This window comes from Amblyomma americanum, chromosome 9 (genome assembly GCF_052857255.1).
Source record: "Amblyomma americanum isolate KBUSLIRL-KWMA chromosome 9, ASM5285725v1, whole genome shotgun sequence".
Taxonomy (NCBI): Eukaryota; Metazoa; Arthropoda; class Arachnida; order Ixodida; family Ixodidae; genus Amblyomma; species Amblyomma americanum.
The window spans coordinates 106,918,642-106,939,060 of record NC_135505.1 but is presented as its reverse complement, the minus strand read 5'-3'; the positions used below and the strand labels follow the sequence as shown (position 1 = coordinate 106,939,060).

Here is a 20,419-nt window from a genome sequence, read left to right as displayed (position 1 = left end):
AAGCTAATTATTTGTTCCTCTGACAGCAGCAAGACAGATGTGTTCATGTACATGTACAAGCAATGTGAAATGGTTTGGTTTATGGGGGTTTAACGTCCCAAAGCGACTCAGGCTATGAGGGACGCCGTAGTGAAGGACTCCGGAAATTTCGACCACCTGGGGTTCTTTAACGTGCACCGACATCGCACAGCACACAGGCCTCTAGAATTCCGCCTCCATCGAAATTCGACCGCCGCGGCCGGGATCGAACCCGCGTCTTTCGGGCCGGCAGCCGAGCGCCATAACCACTCAGCCACCGCGGCGGCTCAATGTGAATGCCAGTTAGCACATGACTCAATTCTCTAACTCCTGCATTAAATTTCAAAATGAAGTTTCAATCCTTGCGATGACAATAATGTGAAAATATGTCAGTAATGTCTGCAGCTAAATCAATAACCAGGAAAGAAAAAGTAATGAGCACTAACCCAGTAACAGACACTTAAGCACATTTCTTTCTGTTGTAGGGCAGGAACCAGAGCAGACAATAGAGTTTTAGCACCATCATATGATAAAATATTCTAATTACAGTAATTACGACCATAAGCAAAATAAGGCCAACAAAGTGCAGCAGCAGTGGCAGGGCATTACTATATTGTCACTACTGTGCTAAAGTTCTCTAAAGCCACTGCAGCGTCTCAGTGGTTATGGCACTCGGCTGCTGACCCAAAAGACATGGGTTCGATCCCGGCTGCGGTGGCTGAATTTTGATGGAGGCGAAATTCTAGAGGCCCATGTACTGTATGATGTCGGTGCACATAAAGAACCCCAGATGGTCGAAATTTACGAAGCCTTTCACTACAACATACCTAATAGCCTGAATAACTTTAGGATGTTAAACCCCCATAAACCAATAAGAACCAGCAATGACCAAGGCTGCATTTATATTGCGAAGTGTAAAATAAATACAATGCATATTTAAATGCATACATACTGAGGATTACTTGTCATTTACACAACACCAACACCTGAGAAATATACTGTAAATTTCCGAGCAAGCGCCCCCACCCCGCAAGTCGAAATTATTGCAAAGTAGGAGGGGGGCGCTATCCCGGAGTGCGCCGAAATTCAAGATGGTGGCAACATTTTCCCGCCAGAAAAAAAAGAGCAGTCCACATGGATTTAAAACGTCCTGCCATTCTTTCCTGCTCGAAGTACTCGAAGAACGCATCATCCACGCATTCACTAAATACTGGCACGGCATTACTCAACTTTCTTCGAAGTTTTGCTCTAGCAATTTCTCGTTCTTGTCCCATTCCCATAACCGTTTCCGATCGAACTTGAAGTCTCGAGACATTTGGCGAACACTCCGTTTTCCCAATGCCATTGTATGACCTCATGTTTCTACGCCATTGTGTACAAATGCATTGCTGACTTGACAACGCCAAAACAAGACAAATGGCGCGTTACAAACAGGCATGCAAATGGCTTGAAAAGCAGCATTTGATTGGGTTGTGTTCTTGGACTGGATGGCGCAGGCCAGTGTTGCCTGGGATTATTCTAGTTCCCTGTAGCCTGGGCGCGGTGCGTGATAAGGGCGTGGAGGGAGGGCGGGGTGGCGCTTTCCCAGAATAGCGCGGAAATGTGAAATTAACAGTGAAGTTTGGGGGAGCCCTTGCATGGGTGGGAGCGCTTGTTCGGAATTTTATGGTAAGCAAAAACCACTTTCTCAAGAATCCGTATGACCTCTCACTGAGGAAGGATAAGCATCCTGCATTAGAAACAAGCATTCAAAGGTGATGTATAATGCACTGCCCACCTGAACTTTCACAGCAGGCTTCATATTTGCATTTTCCAGCACTGAAGAGTGGGACAATATGCAGTTAAAGATAAAACCAAAATGAAATTGTGATGCCAAGCAAACACATCTGTCTTTGGCCACTGCATTTCCTTGACACCGTTGCTCACTGTTCACTTGAAAAAAACAAGGACTGGCCACAAACATTCATGTTACAACAATATAGCATCTCACGGCAATTTGAAGATATCGCACCACATGACACACACTGTCAACGTGGTACATGCTGAAATATCCTCCTGGATTTTCACAATAAAGACCGCACAGGGAAGTTTACAGGCATAGAAGGTGTACTATGATGACAGCCCACAACTGTGCAACTCGATGCTCGTGGAATACCGCACAGCTTCACAGAACAGCAGATGCTGTCAGATTATATAATTTCTGCACATGGTACTCCAAGTGTAGACTGTACTTATATCCCCTGAAGCAAAAAGGCCTAAAGTAGAGTTCAATTCTTGTGGCACCGCAAGTGATGATATAGGCCCGAATTCTGAGCAAAGGCCATGGGACAAAGGTGGCAATGGTACGGCTTCTCGCCTGTGTGGATGCGAATGTGGTCATTCAGGGTGGCCTTCTGGGTGAAACTCTTGTTGCAATGATTACACTGGTATGGCTTTATGCCAGCGTGGATGAGGAGGTGCCTTTTGAGGTATTTTCTCATCTTGAAGCTCTTGCTGCAGTCACTGCAACGAAAAGGGCGCTCTCCGGCATGCGCTGTCTGGCATCTCTTGAACTTGGATTGAACATATGTGGCATAATCACAGTCATGAGGCAGGAGCTGCAGGCTTCCTCCTTGCATTCTGTTCACGCATTGAGCGGCGCGTGGTATGCGCTGTTGCCGAGCCTGTGTAAAAAAAGGGCATTTTTCTTGAAAGCTGAAGCTCATGCCTCAATGCTCTCTGAAGACCTTTTTAAAAAGCGATAACGACTGATGAGGATGCTATTACTCAGGTTGGCATATGAGATATCAAGTTTATTGGGCAAAGATTAAGACATCTTGGGTTTCAACCAGTGATGCTCTTTTTTCAGGTTGGCATGCATTACTTATCAGCACCACGGCTACCAGTTCATCACCAAAAAGCCCAACCACATTGCAAAAAACAAACATGGCAACAAAAGGCAGCAAGAAGTGTTAGAAAGAAGCAAAGAAATATTTTACAACTTAGAATAGAGATGTGCATCAAACGAAGCCTTGACACCAAATTCTTCCCATCATACAAAAATTGAGAGAGGGAAGTAAAAGTGAACTCCATGCATGATTAAGACTGGATGTTGCTTAAATTTTCAGAACAGCATCACTTTCAATAAGTCAGCGTGAATATTCCATAACCTCGAACATGAATTCGGTCAAATGGTAAAGAATTTGAATCGATCTAAATATTTCGTATATTCAAAACCTTGAAGTATTCGTCTCAAGCAAATAATTTTTCTGGAATGCCTGCTTCGTGTGGTTTTGGTTCAGCGTACCTCACAAGGATGGCATCACAGCACACGCGCAGCCAAAGCACTGACTCTGCAGACGCCTGCTAGACATACACGCCTCGTGCCTGCGCGTATGTTGAAGCCGGCCTGTGCATGCATGAGGCAGCAAATGAGAGCAGGTGCAAGCATGGCACCCCCCTTCTAGGTGTCTGCACGCGTGTCGGTTAATCTGCACGGATGCGCAACGGTTCCTTTGACTTTCGCAGGACGAGCCTGAACTGACTGTAGCTGCCGCAGGCGCTCTTCTCCACGCGAAATACGTTATTCAAGCATGACAGGGTGCTAGCACAAAGCACATGGTGGTGGATTCCTTTCAGGAACTTGACGCGGGGTGGTTCCGTGCATGCAGGCACACACCTAGCAGATGCCTGTGGAGACACTGCTTAGGAGCAACACCTGTGCAACGACTCAATTGCAATTATGACCAGCAGTTGGAGGTCTCACAAATAGGTCCCACATCCCACAAATACAAGGGATCTGCATGCAGGTAGACTCCCACAATTTCCGACAGCCATTTTGGCTGGAAGTCGACACGGCTTCAGTGCACTTTCTCTTTTACACGCAATGGCCTTGTGTGTAAGAAAATATGAATCTGAAAATGCCTATTGTGCAGTTCAACCTTTTCTCTGTGCCAGAAGTAACCAAAATATTGGCCCTGAAATTACTAGAAGAAAATGACTACTCGCTTCTAACCAAAAAAAACAATCACACAGGCCAACTTTTAACTATTCCCTGCCTGTACAAGGCGGACTCCATATACACTCCAAACATTGGAAAAAGACTAAACACTAGTGTCTCCTCAAAGCCCACATCACCTGTAGAATAAGGTTTTCAAATAAGCCAACACATTTGTTTTGAACTTAATATCAGACTAAACAGGGTTCAGTCATTTTCAGCCACTGCACGATTTATCAGAAAGGCAGCACACTTTAAAGTTGACCCGTAACAGGCACTGATCTGCCATAATGAATGCAAGCTTTGCTGTAGTTACAATATTCATTGGTAGGATGTTTTATCCTCCCGTCTGTTACATAACATTACACAACTGTGGAATTTGTTCAAACTACTTCAGAATGCAACAAAGAGCATGAAATATGGCAAGGATGTAAAGAGAGAGATTGGGCACCACAAGTGCCAGCTTTTAGCCAGCTTATGAGGATAAAAGCTAACATGAGTAAATGGAAAACACAAAAAGAAAGGCAGGAATCGGGTAAAGACTGCCATTAAGTCATCAAAAAAATAATTACTCCGCTGTATCTACAACACTGCAACAGCCATGCAGAATCGCTGTTACCGTATTAAGACATGTTTGCACACAAAAAATGACTAACACTACATTTCCTCAGAACGCCTAAAAACAGATGCAACGCAACAGTTCCAGGCAAGATTTACGTTCCCCAATGTCAGCAAACACGCAAAAAAATGCATGACAACTACATTTCCTCAATCAACTGTTGTACACAACAAAAAACAAGAGATATCGTTTGGACTTCTCACAAAGCTAGCTGTGTTCTGTGTACCTCACAAGCAGATGAGATCAACCATAGCAGTTTCAAATGAATTGGTAACACCCTACAAGACATGTTCATAAAAACACACACAGGCATGCCAAACACAACATAGAAATGAAGCGCTGACAATGACGCAACTGATTAATCCTAATGCCCTAAATCAAATCCCTGCAAATTTTCTCACGCAAGGGACAGTTGAGGTGTCAACACAGTGCACTGCACTGTTTAGGCACCTTGTGCCGTTGACAAGGGTGCCAGCCAGAGGTGGCTGCAGATCCATGTCACTTCAGTGGAAACACGACAATACTAGCTTGCAACCCTCATTTCAGTGATGAAGGTCGAAGAGTGGCAGGTCATCACGTCCACATTCCAGAGGCATTGCTCCTTCGATAAGGCAGTGCTGCGGACAACAGGACTGGAGCAGAAGCTAATAGAGTCCATATCAAGTCAGATTTTGGGAGGAAAGAACGACAAAGCCTACTTGGCACCTTGCACCACTGCCAACTGGAACTATTTGCATGATTCCATCTCAGCTTCTCTTTTATGTCTCTTAATTTTGTCGTTGTCTTCTACCCAATTTTTCTTCATCCTCTATCTGGCTTCAAATTTGTTTTGGATCTTTCTTCCTCCCTGAGAGTTCTCATTTTTGTTCTCCTAAGTCTTAGTCTTTTTTAGTTCACTCACTTCTGTCCTCTAAAACAGATTTCTTGAGCTTTTTTGCTGCTTCCAGCACAGGACTCAAACAGCACCCCACTTAAGAATTCACTACAACACAGCAAACAAGGCTCGCCAGTGCACTTCCTTGGTGGCGTTGCTCACCAATCACCTGTTGAAACTGATAATCATTCAACCAAAAGTTTATGACCTCTCATAACTTTTCAGAAATATCGTACCACATAACATACACTGTCAACATTGTCCTTGTCAAAATATCCTCATGGATTTCTTCAACAAAAGCCCCAATGCCAAATGGGCAGACTGCTGAAACTCAGAACGGTTGCCACCAACTGCACTACACAATGCAGGCACAACACTCCATAGCATTATAGTGAACAGGATAAAAATGGCTTCATTTGAACATAATCTGGCCACGCTACTTCAGATGCAGCCTGATTGCAAATCTACTGGAGCAAAAGACACTTGGATTGTGTTCTATTCCTGTGCGATTGCATGTGATGACCTAGGCTTGACTTCGTTACAAAAGTCATGGGACACAAATGGCATCGGTACTCTTTCCCATCCCTGTGGCGGTCAAGATGCTGTTTAAGGCTGGAAATCTGTATGAAGCTCTTGTCGCAATGATTGCAGTGGTATGGCTTCTCCCCCGTGTGGATGCGAAGGTGATCCGTCAGGTGCCCCTTCATCATGAAGCTCTTGTCGCAATGACTGCAGTGGTATGGCCTCTCCCCTGTGTGGCTGCGAAGGTGTTCCGTTAGGTGGCCCTTCAGCGTGAAGCTCTTGCCGCAATGACTGCACTGGAAGGGGCGCTCCCCACTGTGTTTTCGCTGATGGTTCTTGAAGCTTGTGTTAAAATCTGTGGCATAGTCGCACTCAGGACACAGGAATCGGTGCCCTCTTGTTTGCAATTTTTGCTCACGCAATGAGCCACACCTTCTGCCAGCTCCAGATAAACCTGCACAACAAAAACGAAGCATATATCTCTTCAAATGTGATTTATATGCCTCAATGTATTACTAAGAGCTGGCCCCTCTTTCAAAAAAAGTTAATGAATGCAGAAAATGATCTTACTCAGGCTGGTATATGAGTTCGAAACCACTGAGCCCAAGGTCAGACAACTCTCTTCAAACAAAATATGCTCTGTTGGAATGCACATCACAACAACCAGTAAACAGTTGTCATTGTGTATCAAGAAACACAGCTGACACTTCAGCTGAGGAAAAAGCAATACAAGACCAGCTCAGCCTGTACTCGTGGCTTAAGAGGGAACGTGGCAATAAAATAGCCAATTTGGTGAAAATTTTCAATTTCTCAATTTATTTTGTATAACCTTCCGGCCTATATCTTCTGAAGAAAGGTTTGGTTTGGTTTACAGGGGTTTAACGTCCCAATGCAACTCAGGCTATGAGGGATGCCGTAGTGAAGGTATCCAGAAATTTCGACTTGGGGTACTTTAACGTGCACCGGCATAGCACAGTACACAGGCCTCTAAAATTTCGCTTCCATCGAAATTCGACCACCACGGCCAGGATCGAACCTGCATCTTTCGGGTCATCAACCGAGCGCTATAACCACTGAGCCGCTGCGGAGGCATCTTGCGAAATACTTAAATATGCAGATTAGTGGAATATGCAGAAGAAATATAGAAAACAATGTTTTTTATGTGTGAGCATCGAAAACTGAGCTATACATGCTTAGTTCTTATGGTCCCGGCTCATCGTTAATTCCACAGGTTTGCAACAATGGATCAGCATCATCATAATATCGCCATGCAGAGAAGAAATTGGAAGATCACAGCTCTCATGGGCTATAATGCCTCATTTCTCCGACAAACAGAAAAACCTTCCGAGGCAATAAGCGAGACCAAACTAGGAGAATAAACATTAAGGTTGATTTTCTCAGCTTTCACTTCTTCAGCATGTGACATCACTCATCGCTTTAGAATTTCGGTAAAGAATGATAGTAGAATGATTCTGTTAGCTGCGAGTGGATCCTGAGGTGTTGAGGACTTCAATAAAACTTGATTTTTCTACGTACATGTGCAATAGTTTTTATAGCGAAAGCTCCACTTCACGACCAAAGCTACAAAAGCCAGGACATCATTGAAGCCTTGAACTTGAATAAATAAATAACATAAATATTGCTATGGCTGGGATTCGAACCTGCGGCGCAATGAACAGATTAGCTTCACTGGCCACTGCACGACAGCATTACACTACCACTGCAGCCGATCACGCCTCTTTTTAAAATGCAACACACTCTCGCGCTGTGCATTACACCCTGTCTTTAACTTCAGTCTGTGGCATGAACATATCAGGTCAGCTTAACCTCAATCAGAGCTTATCCTGAGGCCAATACCATTACCAGATGTGCCGACGACCCAGCAAAGCAAAACCATGAGCTAATCAGGATAAACACTTGCTTTCGCACATCTACACGGTTTAACTATGTTGAAACCCTGCCATTTTTTAAAAGTTACTTTTGTAAAAAACGTTTTATGCAAATATGCATGCTGGGCACAACTGGGCACAAAAAAAAAATCAGTGCACAGAGCAGAGCATTGTGAACATGCCGACAGAAAAAAGAAATTGTGCACTTTCTCTTAAAATATTTAATGCCTCGGGGACGACTTTACGGGCATGTTACTTTAAATTACTCAACTATATATGTCCTGAAATCAGTACAAAAAGTTAGATACGTGTGCCAAATATGGTTTCATTTGATGCGTAAATAATGAAAATAGTTTTAATTGGAACGTACCCTCTTAAACTGCAGGCACAATATTTTTGCCATAACTTCCCCTCAAACACCCATGATAATAAGCATGAATCTGAAATGCAACAGGCTTGAATCGTAGTGGTCGCTGTCATTGACTCAGCATTCTGAACCATGTAAAAAGGATCAAATGGCACGAGACAAAAATTCAACCATAAACTATCACAAAGTTAAAATTTGGCACCTTTGCAGATATGGCATCATTTCCACCAACATGTTAACTGAAAACTGGTAATCGGAGCTTAATTAGTAAAACATACATGGACAATAAGTAAGCAACAAGCTTATTTCCTAGTCATTCTAAAATCAAGGTTTTTTAAAAACATTTTGCTGTAACTACACTGGTGAAGCCACTACTGGCAGGGTGTTTCATCTTATTCACTGCCTGGTTCACCACAACGGTGTGGAATCCACCAACTATTGAACAGTTCAAGAAAAATATAAACCGAGTGTTTCAAATTGGGCTAGTTGGTTATTAGCATGGCATTGCATTGTTGCACTTTTGAAAACATTTTAACACAAAATGAGAAAACACCACACAACACAGATGTGCAAACTGTTACCAATGCTTTTTTCAATGGTACAACAATGCAATTTCAAACCAATAAGAAACTGACAAGGAATAGGCAGCAGGATTACAGCAAAAGGCGCCAATTTTTAAGCAGTGTGGCGAATTTCGTTGGGGGGGGGGGGGGGGGGGGGGGGGCTGGGGTAACCACCCTGTGTCAGTGAGAAATATTCTTTGAAAGAACCATGAAGACCATTTTTTGTCAAAGAAAGTTAGAACAATGAACTGCGCAGATGGAACTCCCCCTCAACTGCCCACTCCAAGAGTCACACACAAATTCGCCCGTTCTCTGAGGGCAGAAATCAAGCACAGTGAATAGATTAAGAAACACACAGGAAAATCAGGAACTCGACAAAGGTCAGGAAGCTGTGAAATCAAACATTAGTGTCTCACGTTTGCAAAAACACTGAAACGACAATGCAACAATGTTGCTACCGCATTAAAATACATTTTTGCATGAAAGATGTTTGCCCTCTCCCTCTCTCCTGATCTCCAGAGCACATGCAGCAAATGTCACAGCATAGCAAGAGTACAGCCATTTAGCGAGAGTACAGAGCATCCAAGTTGTGCACGGTTGACACCGGCGTGGGCAGCCAAGAGCAAGACACTGAGTTTTTGCATTAAATGTGCAAAAATGCATTAAGAAGGGCACCGTCAACTGCCCAACATCCGACAAGACAATAATGTGCAGCCCATTATATGCACGAGAAGACTTGCACATCAGTACAGTGTAGTGGCAATGATTTTTGGCAAAAGCAAACAGGACTCCCACACCACAAAGACAGTATCCATATTGAAACTTTGATGAGAGACAATGATAATGTAATCTGGTGCTGCACTTCTGGCTTCCAAAGGCAAGTAAAGGAGTCATGTTTCTTATGGTTCCAAACCCTACTAGTTCTTACATGACCTAAGCAACAGTGTTGTTACTGTTTTCTTTGGGAATTTTGTGCACCACAACAAACATGAAGCATGAGCAAAAGCATCATCAGCGACTCATTCAAAACAATCTCATGTCTAGATACAGGCCATCAGATGTGCCCGGAAGCGATACTTCGATCATGCAATGGGCAGGCCAAATGCGATCTCTCTTCAGTGGTGTGGTGGGCTAACACATGGTGCAACGATGTATTCCAGCCTACTGTCACAAGTAACAAGCCTCAATGCCCCCACAGTGCCTGCGAGCACTGTCCGACTCATTTGCTAAACCCACAAGCCGTCTTCAAGAAGTCCAGCTACTTTTAGGCTCATGTCTGCAGTTTCACCTCTGGTATACTTCAAGCTGCGGTACGAATGAAGCAACAACAATAAATCGCGAAATAATGTCGAAAAAATTTCTGCTGGGAATGCAAGAAATAAAAAATGTATGGGCTAAATTGGCACAAATGTTCACAAGCTGGTAAAGTGCGATTATAAATGTCTAACGACGAAGACAATGGTTTGCTGCAATCTTGTGTTGACTTGCAGGGCACGTCACAGTGTACGCTTGCACACCCTTCAACGCAAAGCACTACAGCAAGGACAGCAGGCAAGGCATAGATGCATGGCCGAGAGTAATGCAGAGAATGCAGCAGTGCAGACATGCACTCCATCAGAGATGTCACAAGGCAGGCTCACTACCTGAAATACAAAAAGGGAAAATATGTCATAACTAGGCAGAACTCCCTCCAGTTTCTTTTTTTAATACTTTGCCGGTACAACTGCACAAGAGAGTGCAGGCTGCTTAATACAACAGGAGAATAAAGGAGGAAAAAAAAGTTACAAAAACCGAGAAGGGATGACTAAGGTGTTTTCTGAAGAATTGCTCTCAGTGTTACCACAACTCACACTAGTTTCTCCGGTATTGACATATCATGTACCAGGGCCAGCTTTTATTTTGAAGGCTGCCTCTCTTACTGATGAGCCGCCAAGGTGGCTCAGTGGTTATAGTGCTTGGCTGCTGACTTGGAAAGCACAGGTTCAATCCCAGCTGCAGCAGCTGCATTTCGGGCCTCTAAAGCGTTCCAGGCCTATACAGGCCTCTAGGAGAAATGCTAGAGGACTGTATACTATGCAATGTCAGTGCACATTAAAGAACGACACGTGGTCAAATTTATCCAGGGCCCTCAACTACACAGTCCTTAATAGACTTAAGTACGCGGTACTTAATAGGCACAGTGACAGGGGTCCTTAATAGTCCCCTGCCACACAGGCATCGCAAAGGCCTTAGAGAAGCACGTCCCTACATCCAAAGGTGTAAGGAGTGAAGCTACACGGCGAAAATATTGCACCTTTGCCGCTAACGTCCTTGGTGGCGAAGGCACCCGTCCGAGTCCTTTGGAGCCCAAAGGAACGGCCTAGGAGAACCTGCGATGGCACTGCCATCCAACGTCAAAAAGTAAAAGCAATGAAAAAAAACATATGCAGCCAACAATGTTTGAAAACATCTTTTAAAAATATGACAGGTGTGCTTGGCTTTGCTTTTTGTACGGGTGTTTATATTTTATGTCCAGATTTTAAGACAGTAAAGTGTTGCACCAACACTAAGTGCCCCTGGTCGCCAATGCAATGCATAAAACCCGCTGCTGCCAATGAGAGCAGCTGTTGAAGCTGTTTCACGGAAGCAATTAGAATAAAAAAATTGTCTATCTGAGCACAACAAATGAACAGGATTCCCCACTTTAATTTTAAAACACTCACTTCAGCCGGCTCGAGCGCAGAAGCGGGTGCTAAGCCTCAACGACCGTTTCACCTTTGGGCTGCACCGTGTAGCAGCGCCGCTGCTCCTTTAAGCTTTCGCTCCTTTAGTGAAAAAAGGTGCCTTTGCTGGAAAGGCCTTCGAGGAATGCCGTGTGAGAGCGGTATAAGTTGCTTTGGGACATTAAACTCCGTAAACCATAACCACTTTCCGCTGATGACCAAGATGCCTGCAATATAGAAAAAACCTTTTCTGGCACAAAAAGATATGCAGAAAAAAAGTGTTTCGTTATCCCTGCATCAGCAAAAAGCATTTGGTTGTTTACCTAACTTGAACTTTTAACTCAGTAGAGATACTCTAAACAATGGCCACAGGTGTCAGCCACAAGGATGGTTCCATACAGTAACAGTCTTTAGCCCATGACAGAATCTCTCAATAGGAGCTTTTTTGAGAAGAGACATCGTAGCAACGGGAATGGCTGACTGCCAGGAAAACCACAAGGCACAGTCTTAATTGATTTTGTGGCACCGTAATAGCTTCTGTGAGGGCAAGTAGAAATATATAATGGAAATTTATAAACACACAAAACTAAAGTGAGAAACCTACAGGCACAATATGCAGCAACAGTGCATGAATGTGAGAAATGCCAAGACCCTAGTCAACGAGCTGCAATACAAAGAGCAAAACTGACAAATAACAACTGCTTGGCCATGACTAATTTAGAGATGGGTGGATGGAGACATGCAGTTAATTGAAAATGAAACCAGATTCATGTTCCATAAGCTTCAGTCCCCAACAGAACCTCTTAATAGATGCAATATTGAAAACAGCAAACCAATGTTTTTAGCCAATGGGCATAACACTCTCAGGAAGCACCCTTACAAGCATGAAATGGACGTATTAGGCACAGTTTTTATGTGCATTATGTGATCTGTCACTTGCGCCGTCACAACTGTCTTTCAAGTTCTGAAATCGAAGCCGAAACTGCATGTAAGAATAAATTCAATGTTAAGTTAGCCCCTGAACATAGGTGAATTTCATGTGGCGATTTATTTTACTAATGTCTTATGCATTATTCGAATGCAAAAATACACTATGAAATTTTGGTGTCTCCACCCCTTTAAACACTTCTGATGCACATTTTTTTCAGCTTTCCAGCATGAACACAGAACAAGAATGCAAAAAGTCTATGACTGCTAAGTGCAATAGAAAATTGCAGAAGCAAAAAGTTAGGGGAAAGCTCTAACCTTCGCTAAAGTGGCCAGACACACGAGATAAATTCAGGCATCCTGAGAAGGCATGCTGTTTCACTCCTTATTGATGAATTCAGATATCTGAACTCTGCCAAATACCCGCCATGGACTGTATTCATCTAACAGCATAAATTTGCGGAACAGTCATACTGCCCACTATCACACACAAGACGCACTCAACGAAGGTCGAAAATGGCTGCCTTTTGAGGTACAAAGTCACATGCATTCTTAAAAGCTGCAGAAAAGAAATAAATTCTAAAAAATTATCAATTTGACACCTAAAATGTTAGACTCAGTAACAGCAAAACACTAGCGTTATTTGTCGTGCTTATGCATGCTTCCAAGATGAGTACATTGAAGTTTGGTAACAAACACAATCATGACATCAGAAGATAGCAACAATGAAGACAGCAATTCTGTTGAGGCAGCTATTCATAAAAATGGCAATAGCAAATATGAAGTCATGACAGAATGTTTAGGGTGGAAGGTTCCTCAAATATAAGCTAATATAGCCACAAAAAAATGCAAAAAGGATCACATCAAGCATTACGCAATGGCAACAAAGACTCTACACATAACACACGGGCCTACAAAAACATTAGCACAACTGGCTGTCAACGACAGTCCAATTCATAACAGTGCTATTACCCTTGGCAAAAAGAAATGAGATCTGTGTTACATCACTGTGCCCCACACACAAGGGACTAAAATCACTGGACATGTTATTTCATGGACTATGCCTTCTGAGCTATAAGTCAGCCCATTAAAATTGGCAGCAGCGGCTCTGAAGCACTGTTCACCTCAGACTTTATTTTCGCTTCTCTGTGTGAGCTCCAATGCCAGCAAAAACAAGCAGTGATGCATCATGTTTAGTGTGCTGCTTGTTACATTCTGTACGCAATGCACAAGCAAAAAGAAGTAAAAATTTTAACTGCTGAGCGTGCACCACCAATTACGACCGTCACTGTACACAAAGACAGTGTCACAAGCAGATGTGCCTGACTGCACTAACCATTCCACATGCAGACCTTGGGTGCTCATCATATTTCTTGACTCTAGCAAGTCCTATGCAGGTTTTTGTTCTGCTTGGTCATGCAATCTCCAACCTAGACCTTGTGACCTAAGGACAAACTCCATCCAAGTTCTCTTCATAAAAATAAATTGTGTGGCTCTTTCTGAGTGGGTTAATGTTTGCCTGGGAGCAAAAAATGCATTTATTGCTGAGAAAATTATAAATATAAATTTTTACATCATTGCAGTCAAATTCGTGACGTCTACACCGAAAGACACACTCCGCGACCATCATTTTGAGGTGAACGGTCACGTAGCCTAGCCTCCGGTATCCATGCCCAAAAATTTCTGTAGGAGCATGCAGTTTACTTCCGAAATCAGCCAATGATGACACATCTGTATATCATTCTTGACTATTTCTAGCTTACAAACCCCCCCTTGCAGTGAACAAAGAGGTTTTAATATCAAAATGCGATAATTTATCGATACAGGCCAAGTTCAATTTGTCCTTAGCATCCCTTTGTGCTCACATGCCTTCTCTCAGTGTTTCATCCCTGCTTGTGCAGACTTCTGCCACTGAGCACTTCCCAACAAACCCAACTGGCACCTCACAGGGTAAATAATGCAGCAAGCAAGACCTAATAGGTGTGAATAGTGAAAAATATTCTGATAAGTAATAACAAAAACACATTCCCTAATCTTTAAATCACACTTTAAAAGGATGTTGCAAGGAAAAAAATGCTATGAATTCATTACCATGTAAAACCCATATTTACCGCTAGTCATGGACTCTGGTGGACTTTCCATTGGTCAGTACTGAAATGCCTGTCAGTTAATCACACTTCAGCAGAGCCATTAACAAACACTTCGGTAGAAACATAACATTCAGCCACTGATCATACAAGAAAACTGAGACATGAACTTCAGTGATAATCATGCAGTGCATACATTATTCACAGAACCTGTCTATGTAACAGCTGATGCAGTGGTGAGAGCTACAAAAGAATGCACCCAACAAAAAAGAAATAAAATAAAGCATCTTGCTCCAACTGCCAATGACACAAAGCAGTCTCCTTATATCCTACAGTCTAGCACGATAACAAGTGGTCCTCACTGCCGGCTACCAAACTGCGGGTTGGGTGGCCTTCATTAGCATCAAATTTTGGTACACAGCCTATTCACAGTCAAACAGCAAAGCCCTCCCAGTCATGAAGCATTAAAAAATGTGATGGAATGGGCAAGTTTTAATTAAATACAAGCCTTCTACCTTGTACCAAGTCAAGGCCTTACTCCAGCGGTACCTCACAAAGAAGAAATGTAGTTAAGGGTGTGAACATAGCATATATCAATGCCAAAATGTTAGGCTCACGAACTTTGGCAGCACCGTCAGAGCCCCACCCCGAGGACCTCCGTCCCTTGCAATGATTATCCTGAAAAAGAGGGCTGGTAAGTGGAAGCAGCCAATGACAACTGTACTAAGCAAACTACCTGCTTAAACGCACAGCATTCGTAGCTGACAGAGCAGTCAAATAGGCAGCACGAAAGTGGTACAAATTATGGGTTACAAATTTTTCTTCCAGCTAATGTACCTAATTAATTACGACTTAAGTTACCTGGAAGAAGTGCTATGCCTAGCTAGTCTTTCGTGTTGCTGCTTTTGCATTGACTTATTCACTTTTATTAGCTACACACAATGCCAACTTGGCATGCGTGCTCCATACGGCTACTCTGACCCCGACACGGTATGTTGACACGTACGATATGTGTGCGGCACTCACAAGTTGTCGGCAGGAAACCAATACGCACACCTTTCATGTCTCACTGCACTTCGTCGACCGGCCAGCGTTTCGAGACGTGGTTTGAAAAAACGATCGCCGTCACGGCTATATGCAAAGACCATATGCACAGACACAACATCACGTCCTGTTCGTTTCAATGCATACATTTAACCTACTAGGAAGAATGCCAAGTGGCTGTTCACCGCATAAGTGAAGTAACAGCCTACGACCTACTTGATGCGTTGTGATGCATGGACCCATCAAAGAAGCGTTGAATCCACTGAGCAGCTCTCCGAGAGACCATCTGTGAAGCTTGTAAGACACATTCGCTGGCGCCAACATAAAAACGAACACAAAGACAGGTGGTAACCCGCCGGCCTCTCCTTTATGCAGCGCATGATGAAATTAATCGGTACTAATGAAAGCATCACGGTGCCCCATTAAAAATTGTAGAGGGCCCTTGATATCGGTGCATTAATTTAGAGTATAGCAAACGCTCACGAGATGCTACCCGCAGCAGACAGAACGCGATACAAACACGCTTGGATGTCGTCCACAAAACGCGGGGGTTGCTTCGCGCAAAACAGAACAGCCACGCAGACGACGCTCGCAGCATGATGATCGGTACACACACATCCATGGGTGCAAACACAGAGCTTACGGGTGCACATCATGGAGGAACGAAAACTCTATTCTCTCACACATTTTTGACCAAGATGTGCCGGCTGGCTTTCTTTTTTTCGCTGCCTTCTTCATGTGGCTTGACTAGCGCTTGCCCCCACGAAGGTTTGAAGTTTTCGTTCACCTTTACTGCTTCTTTCCAGTTTTTGTGGCAAGCAAAAAGCTTTCAGTACTCTGAGATATAATATTTTGAAGCCATTATAGGACCTCCTGCATGTTTGTAAACAAACGAGGTGGCGCTGCAGTCGCTAGCGAGCTCGTGGTAGGCAAAAGGTCGGGGAGTGGCGTCGCGGATGTGTTGTGCGCGGGTTTTCAAGGCATGTAGGCGCGTTTCCAGTTTCTGCGAATCACAGCAATGGTCGATGCTTCCAACTTAGTAATTTGTCGAAGTACACGAGCTCGCGTTGTCCACGTGCGGCCTATAAAGAGAAATAGTTTGCCACTGTGTATTGTATATATTGTTAGTAGTAAACATGTAGAAAGCGTTCCTGCCGTTTATTTATGCGCTAGGCATTGAATAAAACAAGTTTTGACACTCTGCACTAGCCGGAATGATTTTACTTCGGGACACTAGTGAGGGGAAGCGCTGGCGTTGTTTCGCCGGAGCAGACATGCGCTCATCGTCTGCTGACATACGTACGTGTCGCGCTGCGCGAAAAGTGGGGACAGAGTCGTGTCCCCGATCTCCTGTCTCGCTTAGCGCCGTTTTTAGCCGCATGACCACGCACCAGCCAGGCCGACTTGTCCTCTTGTTAAGCTGGTCGATTTGGTGAAAATTTTTGATTTCTAGAATTATTTCCTTTCCTAGCCCTGAAGTCTAGTTTCGTGACGAAAAATTATAGCAAAATATTGAGTACAAATTTATAAATTACGCTTTTTAGAAGTGTGGTCGTCAAAAATTGTGAGGTAATTTCTTTGATTTCAGTGCCGCATTTCTTTGACCAAAGCGAAAGCGAAGATGCCATAAACGAGGGAATAAACTTTAAGGCTCGTTTTCTGACCTCTCACATTTCCTGCGACCGGATCACTCACCTTCGTAATTCGCATGAAAATCAAATGATTCCATTTGTCGCAAACTATTCCTGAGACGTTGAGGAGCGTAATAAATCTCTCGATTTTTTTCCCTACACGTGCAGTATTGTGTTAGTTATTGTTTGTAAGAAACGTTTTCATGTAACTATGTATGCATAAGTACTGATCATATAGAAAAACAACTAATCGCGTCATCATACAGAACAGGGCTTTATGCACATGCTGGCATAAAAAAAAAAACTGCGCACTATCTACTCAATTAGAGACCTAGCTTGGGGGGACTTGACGACGGTGTTAATTATAATTACCCAGAACTGCGCCAGGTATAGCTATAAATAAAAGGAATGACTGAAACTAGCGTAGGAATTTCATATTTACACCAAGTTTAGTTACAACGAAAACACTTTTCATGCCGCGTCCCCTCTCAATCTCGCCACGTGTCTGTTAGTAGCACGCCTGCGGCTGCTTCTTTTCAAACAAGCTTCGCGATCATGTATTACCTCATGAAACATGACACATGCATGATGCAATGAAAAAGCATATGGCGTTTAGCACACTTAAGGTACGCTATTCTAAGCACACCAACGCGACCGCGCAAGATTGACACAACTTACCAGACTTCTTTCTACTCGAATGAAATAATTACGTCGTCATATCAAGAAACAGTTTCAAGTAACTATTAAATGTCACAAAACGCGCCATTTAAACATGGTGTGCTATTAACAAAAAAACGCATTCCTTGGGGGCGAGTGAACCTGTCGGCGCCCCGTGCACTCCGGCTCAAGGTGATAAGTACGTGTGCAGCTACATGTCTTTTTTTTCCTTGAGCAATTATCAGCCTACTATCCTGAAGTTCAGGTGAATGAACGCAGTAACTTGCATGCATTAAGTGCATAAAGTGGCAGTGCCTATCGACTCCCAGACTTCGCGCTTTACTACCGTGGCCCAATGCCTGTTAGCCAGTTTCCAAATACGGCATTTATGCGCGAGAAACCTATCGAGGCTAATTTAATATTTTTTATGCTACTACGCGGATCCAGCAGTGACGCAGCTGGTCAATATATGCTGCTTCTGCAGTGCACAGGCTTGAAGCAGCCGCCGGTAACTGCGGCAGCTGCGGTAGGCACGGGCAAGCGGAACCTGTTTTGCCTACCATGCGAAAGTCGCTGCTAACATCAGCGCCACCGCATCTTCGTGACGTCGCGGGGTGAAGGAGGTCCATAAAGGAACAATATTCAAACTGAACGCCCAATCAATGCCTCCTGAAGAACATGCCTTAAGCGTCCCGTCGATTTCAATGGGCATCCGAGATCACCTCGAAATTGCGCAGACTGGCCACTAGGCGGCGCTAAAAAATGGGCAACAACTTTTATTTTCTTAATGACAAAAAACATGTTTTTGAAGAGAAGTCTGAGCTGACTTCCACATAATACTGAAAAAGGATCATCAGTTTCGATTTCGAAATCTGAAAGTGTGCTATGCACGCCGTTTTATCAGGACATTTTGTCTGCTGCAAAACCAGTAACTTTTGGACGGTTTACAGCAAAAGTAACATGTTCGAAACATTCATATCGCAACAAGTGCTTGAAGTGGCTAAAAATGCCGCAAAATACGTATTTACATTGAATGATGTATGGTTGTATATTGCACTGTTGCCAATGGGAAGAAAGCAACTACTTCGGACAAGCAAAAAGGGAAAATAATCCATGAGATATAATAAGGACCGGAGGAAGACCGGAATTACCTGAGCTCTCAACTGTAGCCAGGTGACCCGTGGCAACTGCATATGGCACTCAATGAATGGAAGCCGGAGACGTCGCGGTAACTTGCCTGGGGGGTCGCTGGCCCGCAGGGGGAACATCCCTAATAATAATGTTCTTATAACTTTGCGAAGCGCACGTCTGTTACAATATTGCTGCCGGAGCATTGCGAGAGTGAATTGGCTGAAGCAGATCTTGGAGGGCGCAGCGCCTAGCTGCGCTGTTTATGGTCATTTTTCCGACGAGCTTTCACCGAACGGTACTTCCTTGAATAACGTTGACAAATTTCAAATAAACACACGCCCGTTTTCTCTATTCTTTCCGCAAGAAACACAGCTCGATCACTATGTTCTGTTATGCACACTGACACAGTGCACAATGCACAGTAACACATGTACAACAGGCCTAGCGGTGAAGCCCTTTACAGAAAAGTATCAAGTGTCCAGCCGTTTTCTCCTCCTCTCCACAAGCACCGCACAACGTGTTAGTCCCGTGGTACCTGACTCTATATGTCTTCATACGTCGGGACCAGTATCCCCTTCCCCCCACTTCATAGCAACAACCACCACCCAGTTCGCAAAACTACCGTCCTACCCTCAAGCTTTGGCTTTTCTTTGGCAATTTTTAAAGATCCTCTATGTTCCCAGTGCCGATTTCGTCAGCATCCTTGTTTTCCACAGAGCTCTCTCTCTCTCTGTTTCTTTAACCTTTTTCTTAACCGATAATAGCTGATTTGCACCCCTACTGCTGTCCAGATATTTGCTTGTCAATTTTCTATAGTTCGCTTTCTCCATTTCATGTCAATATTCCTTATGTTGTATCTGAAAACTTTCATAGCCCACCGCTTTCCCCCCATTTTTCTCCATCGCTCCTCAAATGCTATCTTACGACTAGCTGCTCTCGAACGAAGCCCATTCCATATCACCCTAGTACCCCCTGATTTGGTGCAAATAATTTTGCCATATGTGCTCCCAAAGCGAGACTTCCCACGCCACGTTGTTTGATTTCTAACCTTGCTTGAACATCTGGTCTCATGCACAGGACTGCATTGCCGTCAGTCTAGGAACCATCACCCCTTTCCAGATTCCTCTTACGTACGTACCACTTCATACCTATTTCCACAATGCCCTATTTTTCATGGCAGCTGCATTAATCCTACTATATATAGCTATATTCACAACATATTTTTCATGCTCTGTCAGATACTCAGCACCGTTATATTTATCCACACTCCAAGATACTTGTACTACTACAGCGTGAACTGCACTCTGGCACTCGCCTCCCTCATCGTTAAATACATCCTGCAGATTTTTCCTTCTAAACTTGAAACCTAATCTATCTTGTAGCACAAATGTCGATAACTTCTGCTAATCTTC

General features: G+C 43.7%; 1 protein-coding gene across 4 annotated transcripts; it reads right to left on the bottom strand.

Annotated features, from left to right (window-relative positions):
* Positions 1-1,966: 1,966 nt before the first annotated feature.
* LOC144103994 (uncharacterized) lies at positions 1,967-16,428 on the bottom strand. 4 transcript variants are annotated; one of them, XM_077636754.1, is made up of 4 exons: positions 15,805-16,428; positions 15,162-15,222; positions 11,122-11,208; positions 1,967-6,463 (listed from the first exon to the last, which is right to left on the bottom strand). In XM_077636754.1, exons 1-4 carry the CDS (start codon positions 15,910-15,912, stop codon positions 5,952-5,954), a joined length of 768 nt encoding a protein of 255 aa, XP_077492880.1. In that variant the 5' UTR covers positions 15,913-16,428; the 3' UTR covers positions 1,967-5,951. The 4 variants fall into 4 exon arrangements, with proteins under 4 accessions (XP_077492880.1, XP_077492882.1, XP_077492881.1 ...); XM_077636756.1 differs by having other exon boundaries at positions 1,967-2,681; XM_077636757.1 differs by lacking the exon at positions 1,967-6,463 and adding an exon at positions 8,989-10,471.
* Between the last annotated feature and the right edge of the window lie 3,991 nt (positions 16,429-20,419).

What these genes read in the sequence shown, in the direction of transcription:
- LOC144103994 (XM_077636754.1), bottom strand. Translation starts at nt 15,912, where the DNA reads ATGTTGGCGCCAGCGAATGTGTCTTACAAGCTTCACAGATGGTCTCTC. An exon ending in CATGCATCACAACGCATCAA is followed by an intron (nt 15,223 to 15,804) that starts GTAGGTCGTAGG and finishes CCTCTTTTTCAG; the next exon opens with GATAATCATTGCAAGGGACG. An exon ending in TGACGGTGCTGCCAAAGTTC is followed by an intron (nt 11,209 to 15,161) that starts GTGAGCCTAACA and finishes GTTGGATGGCAG; the next exon opens with TGCCATCGCAGGTTCTCCTA.